We start from the raw sequence: 10,455 nt of genomic DNA on the forward strand, positions 1-10,455 counted from the left end.
CGTACCATTGACCGTATGGCAGAATGATGGTACAGTTGAATATGGTAAAGGTGGTCATCTAATACTAATGATAGTTACAGGGTTGATAGTGGGTCCAATCCTTACAGCATACTTAACTGTATTACTAGCTGGTAGACCACTTATGAAGATCAACAGAATCAGGGAATATCTTCGACCTATTTATGAAGCAATACATGCTCCATATAATCAAAACAGAGAGTTCCTGTTTTCGTTTTCTGTAATTTTCATTGCTCTCATATATCTAATCGGTACTATCTCTATTGGCACTAATCCATCTGTTGGTATAGCAATTGGGGTTTCAATTACTTGCTTGTATTTGAATATAGTTGGATTTTCCCATCCTTTTAAAAAAATGTACCTCAATGTTCTCTATACTGTAATACATTCAGTTATTATCATTCTCAGTTGTTTGGCATGGTCTTTTGATGGTTCTACTGTTAGCAATGAATGGGGAATATTAGTTACAATCTGTCATTTGGTCATCCTTATCATTCTGACTGGTGTCATCATCAGTCAATTTTCATTTGGAAAGAAACTCTGTAACAAACTTTTTGCAATTTGTGAAAACAGATTTAAGGCACACGTACATGTTCGTCAGAACCAGCTAGAAGAATGTGACTCTTTCTATCAGTCATGCGGTGAGAGAGAACCACTTCTTAACTACTAATTATTGTTTAGTTTTAATTATAGCTATTCCTTTAAACTTTTAATAGTTATTGATTAGTACATGTATTTTGTGCAGAAGCTAACCAAGTTTTAATAAATTACAACACATGCAATTTCACAACTGATAATGTGACACACAGAGAATGGTTACTATACTTAACACAGTTTACTTAAAATGACTTGCATCTCCTAATAGAAAGTTATTTTCCTCATTCACTGTTATTTTTAAAGTTGTTTTGTATTTTTACTCATCAATGAACAAATTTTGCAAGTTTATTTGAAGCAAAAATGATTTACTTTTTGTATGACAGTTACTTTGACACTTACTGTTAGCATGATATCAACTTTTAGTATGATGATTACTTGAAATCATTCACTGGATAACAGATGTTCAAATAACTCCAGAATTTGCACATCTGTCGAAATCAGTTCAAAATACTTTTCATATACATAACATAAGGATATATGAAAGTACTAAAAATTGAAGGTGACTTTAGATATGATATAACACAACATAAGACCAAATTGGGACTGATCTTACTATTATTTGTGAGTAACAATCTTTTGCATTTAGATTTATTAATAGTTAAATTAATTTTAAAAAAAGCAAAATTACAAAAAAATAGCACACACTAAATCAATACCATTAAAAATTGCAAATATTTGTGTACTTAAAGAAGTGGCTTTAAGGTATATATTAAAATAGTCCATGGTTTTTCCAAAAAGGGCTCCAAAAACACCCCAGTCCCCAGTTTTTAATTACATTTTCTGATATACATTGATGTCCTTATGCTATGTGGAAAGTTTGGGCTTTTTCCGACAAATAATTTTTGAGTTATAGACATTTTAAAAATGAGTCAATTTTTGAAAAAAGCAAAGGCTATAGCCCATGGTTTTTCCATAAAATGGTTCCAAAATCACCCCAAATATTTATTACATTTTCTGATACATATTAATGTCCTTACGCTATGTAACAAGTTTGAGCTGATTCTGACTTCAACTTTTCAAGCTATATGGCCATTTTTAAAAAGTAGCTAAATTCTAAAAAATACCCAACATGGTTTTTTTTTGCAAAAATGGCTCCAAAATAGGTTGACCAGTCGTCTACATGTACTAACTAAAGATAATACTTCTAGGCATTTTTATTTTAATCATTTACCCAGACTATGGAATTCCTTACCTACATGTATTAGTTCTAATTTGTTACATAATTTTTATGATCTTGCTAAATTAATTTAAATAGTTTTTTTTGCTGATTATTTTGTTGATAAATTTGATCCTTTATCTGTTCGCTCTTTTCATTTTTGTTGTCCATCTCATAATTGTAACTAGTTTTGTCTCTTAGTATTATTTAAGTAGTATCTTGTTATTTATTGATTCGTGTCATTTATTTTCTTTTTTCTTTCTTTTGTGTACCAGGAAGCCAGCCTAGTTGCCGTGTTATCCTTCAATTTCAATACATTTTCTGTGTATTGTAAAGTTTATTAATAATTATTCTATAGAAGCCAACATTGTTAGCATGCAACAATTCTCCCAAATTTTTATACCGCTTTTCCATGGATGAACTTTTATGAATCATTAAAATACTGGTGATTTTGAAACTCAAAATTGATAACACTCCCCCTGACCAGTCTCTGGTGTTTATAAAACTTGTCACAATTCTCATGTTATGTGGGAAATACAAATAAAAACTACCATAATTATTAAAAATATTCCTTTATAATGTAACAACGCTGGGGGCTATCGCTTAATATTTTCCCTATCGTAATAGGGTGAAGACAAGTTAACAGAGATTCAGCTTAAAAGAAGACTCTCTTACCAAAGAACACTCAAAAAGCACGAGCAATGGTGCACACACCACGCCCTTTAATTAATTAATAATAATAATAATAATAATAAAATAAAAATGAATAAATGGGGTATTACAATTCCCCCCGCACAAATAAAGAGCCGACCACGGCTCGGTAATTAATAGAACATTGGTCACAATAATATCAAACTGATAATACCAGTCATTAATAATGCACACATAAACACCTTAATAACAACACATTACTTTTAATAATAACTAACAAGAACACACTATTAATAATAATGAGAAATAATAATAACTCAGGCAATACAATATCCACTACACAACAACATAATTTACAACAATAATAATAATAAAATAATAATACAAAATAACAACAAAAATTACAAATGCTAAACACACATGCACAATATTAATAACAATCAAGACTCAATACAATATCTGTAGTACCTTCAGTTTATTTACGAGAACGACGTTTACCCAACCAACTAGTGTCTAGCAATTCATTAGGGCAGAGAGTAACACGATCCAAATTCACTCTAATTGTAGCATCTCTCGGTTTGTCGACCGGTTTAACTGTCACTCCATTTGGATGTACTTCTACCACTCGATATGGACCAAAGTGTGGGCGGGCCAGTTTCCGATTCTTTCCCATAGCCTCATGTGGCATATACACCATAACTCGGTCTCCCACTCGGATGGGTTTTACTCGGACCTCCTTATCACGCTGCTTCTTTTGAGCCTTCTGGGCTTTGGAAATTGAGCTCCGGGCAATATCCCATGCTTCGGTCAAACTAATCATCAGTTCAGATTTGTAATCGTCTACATCGACCATATAAGGACTCCTCCTCTGAGATAGTGTTTCATCACCAGGTACTCTAGCATCTCTCCCATACAGTAGGAAGAAAGGTGATTCTTTGGTACTCTCGTGGTACTTGGTACGATAAGCAAATAATAGTTTGGGTAAGTATTCATCCCAATTATCACCATGTAGTGAGCTATACTTAGCAATCATAGCACGAAGGGTTCTGTTCATATTTTCCACCAATCCATCCGTCTGTGGATGGCTAGCAGTAGTATTTATTTTCTCAATTCCTGTTAATGCATAGACATCCTTCATCAATCCAGACAACAGATTAGTACCTCTATCAGATAACAGTTGGTCTGGTACTCCATGTCGACAGATTATCTCATTAACAAGTAAGGTAGCAATTGTTTCACTGGTTTGGTCTGCAGCTGGAAATGCTTCCACCCACTTAGTCAGATAGTCCACAAACACAATGACATATTTATTACCATGAATGGTTAGGGGTAACTCCATGATGTCCACACCCACACGATAAAAGGGTCCACCCACAGGGATGGGCATGAGTGGTGGCTTCATTCTCCTCCCAGCTCCGTCAAAAGATGCACAGGTAAGTCATCCCTTACAATGAGAGAGAGCATCCCGATACATCCCTTTCCACCAGTATTTTTTAGCCAGTGAGTTATAGATTGCTCGACCAGAGAAGTGTCCAGCAAAATTGCCACTGTGAGCAGACTTGAGCAGCTGCTCTCTTTTCGCTAAAGGAACACACAACCGTAATGGATTCCCTTCCTTTGAACCACAGTAGTACAGCATATCGTTAGCCAATACAAAATCATCTGGCTTATCGTCTCCTTTTAAAGAAATGAGAACTTGCTGTAACTCAGGATCCTCTTGCTGTAGTTTAGCATACTCCTTCTCTTCATCTGATGTAGTAATAGTAGCTATCTGAATTGTCTCTGAAGAGCTGCTTCCCATCTTAGCTTGAAGAGGCGATCGAGACAAGGCGTCAGCATTAGCATTCTGCCTTCCTGGACGATAATGAATTTCCAGATCATATTCGGAAACAGCTTGGGACCACCTCGCTAATTTACCACTGGAATGCTTGGCATAAAGTAGTGATCTCACCGGTGAATGATCAGTGTACACTGTAGTCTGTGACCCCAGATGAAGGCTCTGAAATGCTTCAGTGCCCAGACCATGCCGAAGGCTTCCAGTTCAGTGATACCATACCTCCTTTCATGAGGCGATACTGTTCTGCTTGCATATGCAATAGGGTGAGAAGTTCCGTCATCCTGTACCTGCTCTAACACTGCTCCTAATCCTTCACCACTAGCATCTGTATGGAGCACGAATGGTTTACTAAAATCTGGATACACAAGCACATGGGGTGAGGTTAGTAGATCCTGCAGCTTTTGAAACGACTGTTAACACGCTTCAGTCCACACAAATGGTACTTCCTTACGCAATAGCTGATGAAAAGGAGATGCAATCTTAGCAAAACTAGGCACAAACTTTTGATAGTAGCTACAGAGTCCAATGAATCCTCTCACAGCCCTGACACAAGTTGGAATTGGGAACTGCTTCACAGCATCAATCTTATTAGAATTCGGTCAAACTCCCTCAGCTGAGATAAGGTGTCCCAAGTATTCGACCTCAGGGAGTGCCAGTTGACACTTTTGGGGATGTAACTTAAGGCCATACTCCTCCAGTCGTTTGAACACTTTCCGTAAGTGAATCCAATGCTCCTCCAAATTCCTAGAAAATATAAGAATGTCATCAATATACACATTACAAAAACTACCTAATCCTGTGAGAATTTGCTGCATCAGTCTTTGGAAAGTGGCTGGGGCATTGCAGAGGCTGAAAGGCATGACATTAAATTCAAAAAGTCCATCGTGAGTTACAAATGCTATCTTCTGCTTCGAATCTTCACTAACAGGAATCTGCCAATATCCCTTTCGAGCATCGAAAGTAGAGCAAATGCACTTTCCTTGCAGCTGATCTAGAAGGTCGTCTATACGAGGAAGAGGAAACATGTCTTTCCTGGTGATGGCATTTAGTCGTTGATAATCAACACAAAAACGTAGACTACCATCCTTCTTCCTCACAATAACAACAGGACTGGCCCACGGGCTAGATGATGAACTGATAACTCCATCCTTCATCATTTCTTCCACCATCTTAGAGATCTTCTCTCGTAGGGCAAAAGGAACACATCTCACTGCTTCCTTGATTGGCTTGTTGTCTTCAGTGTCTATGGTATGCTCCACTCCCTTTACTGATCCTTTCTCCATTTCCTCTAGTGAAAAGACTCTGTGAAACTCTAAGGCACACTCCAAAATCTTCTCTGGGACCGTCGCTCCATTTTTCCTGAAAATTGCTCCTAGTTGCTGCCGTCTCTCATCACTAGTCAGTAAGGTAGGCACTCCAGTCTTCAACATAGTAATCATTCCGCCTTCTTTCTCATGGGTGTCAATGTGTAGGTTACCCTTCATTATCAATCTCTACCTCAGTCACCTGACCAAGCTCCATTCCTTCGTCTAAGTTTATGGTCTCATCTGACAGATTCATCACAGGTAGGTTAAGCTCTCCCCCGTCAATATGAACCAGTGCTTCTTCTATGACTACGTTACACAACTCACGTGGCTTGAAGTAGAATGACACTCCAGGGTCCATCATTGTCTCTGCTGTCAGGCGTAATACAACTCCACTTCTAGCTGGAATTCTTCCACCTTCCACTAGCTTTACTGAAGCTGCCACTGCCTCCCGACAATCCGCAAGCCCAACCTCCTCTCCTCGGACCTTCACTCCCTCCGATAAATGCAATATACCTAAAGAAAATAAAAGGTTAGTACCAACTACCAAATATACATGATTCAGTCAGTCTATTCTCAGAGTCCACATTGATGTATATGGGGGTCAGCACAGTCTTCCCTTCAAACTTGACTTCTAATTTGGCCACAGCCCCTATCTTGAGTGGGTGCTGATTGTAGTCCCTCAGTACTACGTCAGGTTTCTCAAGTATGTCCACTGGAAGGTTAGCTTTCTTTGCGATCCTCTGATAAAGATTAAAAGTCATAACAGTGGCCGAAGACCCTGAATCAATAAGTGCTTCTACTGACTGACCCTCCACCTCTGCTTCGCAATAATACAATGGTCCAAAAGCTCCTGTAACAGTGTCTACTTGTAATGTTCTTTTCGTTCTTGCCAGCTCAGCTTCCAACCATTGCTGGTGAAGTTTCTCACATTCTCCATCCCTATTGTCATGATACTGGCCTGTAATTGCATTGCTAGAGTATTGCTCCCTTCTTCCAGGTGTCTCAGTGGTCGACTTCTTTATGGGACAGTCTTTAATGAAATGCCTAGTACTTCCCCACCTGTGACACTTTGGCTTATGCTGCTCCTTGCTATGGGTATTGGACCTTTGACTCTGATTGCTATCACTCTGGTCAGTGGGCTTCTTTGCTGGATGAACTGGATTACGCTGACCAGGGTGCATCTTGGCTAGCTGCTTTGTGTATGTCTCTGCTGATGCTAGGACCTTCTCCTGCCACTTCAGAAGCAAGCCTTGTATAAACAGATCCCTCTTGAGCATAGAGCTAGAAACTTCATCCATTCCCTGCCTCTGGCCATAGCTCAGATCAAAGAGCCTGTTGTCTCCTCCTCATGAGCTGTGCAGACCTAAGGGCTTCCCTTCCAGCAGGTATTAATCGCTTCTTCAACGCCTCAGTGGCTTCCTGATAAGATATAGAGCGGTTGCAGTGACGTCACTTTTTGACGTCATAATTACTTCCGTATGGCAAAAATTAATGAGCCTCATTCATTTACAGCAGTAGAGTTGCTTCTTCTATAACTTCTTTTACACAGCACAAGGCAGAAAAGGAGTACAATTCTAGCGGTAGTAAGCAGAAAAGTAGCAATAGCAATAATTACAGGAGTAACAAGGCAATGCTGTGTTCACTTCGGCCGCTTCACTGGTTCTCTATCCGAACACTTTTTGCTTCCTTTGCATCCCTGAGTCCAGGAAAATGAAAGAGCAGCATGAATTAGCCATGCTCATAGTTAAGGAAGCCTGCCAGAAGAGTTTATAGCGCTGTACAAATGAATGGCAAAGTAGCCATTTTGCCATGCGGAAGTAATTATGACGCAAGCTATGACGTCATGTGAAACCGCTCTATACGATCCCCAGCTGGTAACAACTCCTACAACTTCTCAGCCCTTCCTGTCAACAGCAACTCAAACTGGATTAGCTTCTCCCCATCTCTCCACTCATAATTCAGCTATCCATTCTAGCTTACGGAGCCACCTCAAAAACGCTCCTTCATCATCTACGTCTTCCCCGTTAAACTTGGTTAGTGTCTCACTGAATCTCATACCTGTTGGTCGGCGACGAGCTCCATCACCAGTAGTTTCCACCTGCTGCTGCAGTTGCTCTACCTTCTCCCTGAGTAACTGGATCAAGTAATCCGAAGATTCAAGCTCCCGCTTGTGTGTCTGCTGCAGTTCTTCTCTGGTGGTCTCTTTTGCTCTCAGGACTGCAACTTCAGATTCCCTCTCTGACTCCTCTAGCCTCCACCGGGTTTCCGCAAGCTGATCCTCAAGATCACCTGTGGCGTCTCCTTGAGTTTCTCTTCTCAGCTCCTCAATCGTTGCGCGTAGCTCGGTGACCTCCTCTACTCGAGCAGCTAAAGCATCCTTCTCCTTTGTAATCCGATTCACCTCCTGCTTAAAAGACTCTACTGAGGCACGGGCCTCGTCCAGCTGGACCTTCATCTCGGCCTTAGTCATGGGCATGGCGAATCCTCTTCGATTTTCTTCCTGGATCTCGGTGGGACCTCCAAATGTAACGACGCTGGGGCTATCGCTTAATATTTTACCTATCGTAATAGGGTGAAGACAAGTTAACAGAGATTCAGCTTAAAAGAAGACTCTCTTACCAAAGAACACTCAAAAAGCACGAGCAATGGTGCACACACCACGCCCTTTAATTAATAACTAGACGAATGTAAAACATTAAGGGGCTCAGCCCACTAGCCACGCTATATTTTAAAGGTTATATGGTATAGAGCTACATTATTGTACATGTACATGAGTAAATACAGTAGTTTGTAATGAAGTCATCATGCTTGGAAATACAAATTTTCTTTATCAGTTTATCACATTCTGCAGCAAAAAAGTTGTGTTGGAAGCCAGAGACAGTAACTGCAGTCATAGGTTATGTCAGTAGTTGTGGAGGCTTTACAAGCTCACAACTGTGGCATATCTGCCTTCTTAATCTTCCTTGTTGTATTTGGAAAGTAGTAGAGACTTCTCTTGCATTCTTGCTGACTCAAGTGAGTGACTTGTAACTTGTAAGGTCAAGAACATGAACTGAGAACAATGAAGAATTGATAGCTGGCGCTATTTTATTTCACTGTGACCACACCCGTTTTCAAAGAAGATTAAGATTAGGTTATTAAAATAGGAAAATTTTTCATACGGATAAATAGGGGTGACGTACGTGTACAAACAAACAAACAAACAAACATACTCTACTCAAACTAGTGGGCTTCGCCCAATAACTAGGCGAATGTAGAACATTGAAGGGGCGAGCACAAGCTAGCATGGCAATATACAATGTTTAGATGTCACAAAGGCTAATGTTGTTGTCAAATTGTAAATGATACAATGCAGAGCAGCTCAGAACTTTTGACTTGCATGCATGAAAGGAAATTTTATAGCTTGCTCTTCTAGCTTTATTAGCAGTGAAGAATCTCAGTTGTAACTTTAATAAGTATAGTTTAATTTTTACTATGATATTTTGAAGCACAGTACTTTTAGACTTTTTTTTCTCTGATGAGCCATTTGAAGTGCTTTTATATTCTGTCATTCAACCATAATTAATAAAAACTTAAAGATTTATGTGTGTTTTCTTGAATTTTCTCTGCTGATGAAGTGTCTTGACAAGAGATCAGTCCTATGTTGCTGCAAGTAAGATTGGCTAAGGTAGGTGCCATTTTAATTTCATTGCAACCACACCCACATCAATGAAAATATTTCATTAGAATGCTACCGCATTAGATCATTGATTTTTAAATAGATATTGTGCACACATGGGGTGTGACCAGAATAGGCGTGACTGGAGACGTACGTACATACATACATACATACGGAGGGAGGGAGGGAGGGAGGGAGGGAGACTTCGCCTGAGTGGGGCTCGCTTATGCTCGCCCCAATAATAATAACTAGACGAATGTAAAACATTAAGGGGCTCAGCCCCCTAGCCACGCTATATTTTAAAGGTTATATGGTATAGAGCTACATTATTGTACATGTACATGAGTAAATACAGTAGTTTGTAAGTTTGTAATGAAGTTATCATGCTTGGAAATACCAATTTTCTTTATCAGTTTATCACATTCTGCAGCAAAAAAGCCTGTTGTGTTGGAAGCCAGAGACAGTAACTGCAGTCATAGGTTATGTCAGTAGTTGTGGAGGCTTTACAAGCTCACAGTAGAGACTTCTCTTGCATTCTTGCTGATTCAAGTGAGTGACTTGTAACTTGTAAGGTCAAGAACATGAAGAATTGATAGCTGGCGCCATTTTATTTCACTGTGACCACGCCCGTTTTCAAAGAAGATTAAGATTAGGTTATTAAAATAGGAAAATTTTTTTATACGGATAAATAGGGGTGACGTACGTGTACAGACAGACAGACAGACAAACATACTCTACTCGAACTAGTGGGCTTCGCCCAACAAGTAAATAAAAAAACATTAAAAATGGAAAAGCAGTAGGATTAAAAATGGGAAAAAGTAAAGAAACAAGAGAGTACTTGCAAACTGGTGTGAGAAGATATCCTACACCACTGCATGAACTTGCAAAAGACTATGATTATTCCCAAATACTGAGCATGCACCATAAAGGCTTACACAGTTACACCAAGAGTGGATAATTATTTAGGGAGAGTGTCTAACCTGCCTATATTCTGTGATACCACAGCGCGTATGTTTACATCCGTTTTTTGCAAGTAGTCTATACAGAGTTAATCTCAGTAATCTTCAAATTTATGGGTGTGGCTGATAAAATGGCGCTTGAAGCATGCAAGCAACTTTAAGACTTATATCTCCACTCTGAGGATCATGTAGTGCGAGAAACAAGCAGGAGC

General features: G+C 39.2%; 1 protein-coding gene across 1 annotated transcript; it reads right to left on the bottom strand.

Moving 5' to 3' along the window:
• Window positions 1–7,566: 7,566 nt before the first annotated feature.
• Window positions 7,567–8,299, bottom strand: LOC109582438 (uncharacterized). The gene has a single exon (XM_019997152.1). It carries the CDS (start codon window positions 8,100–8,102, stop codon window positions 7,578–7,580), a length of 525 nt encoding a protein of 174 aa, XP_019852711.1. The 5' UTR covers window positions 8,103–8,299; the 3' UTR covers window positions 7,567–7,577.
• Between the last annotated feature and the right edge of the window lie 2,156 nt (window positions 8,300–10,455).

Source organism: Amphimedon queenslandica, unplaced genomic scaffold (assembly GCF_000090795.2).
Source record: "Amphimedon queenslandica unplaced genomic scaffold, v1.1 AMPQUscaffold_13383, whole genome shotgun sequence".
In the NCBI taxonomy this organism is placed as follows: domain Eukaryota; kingdom Metazoa; phylum Porifera; class Demospongiae; order Haplosclerida; family Niphatidae; genus Amphimedon; species Amphimedon queenslandica.

Excerpts from the sequence above, each read along its gene's own strand:
- LOC109582438 (XM_019997152.1), bottom strand. The coding sequence starts at position 8,102 with ATGCCCATGACTAAGGCCGAGATGAAGGTCCAGCTGGACGAGGCCCGT.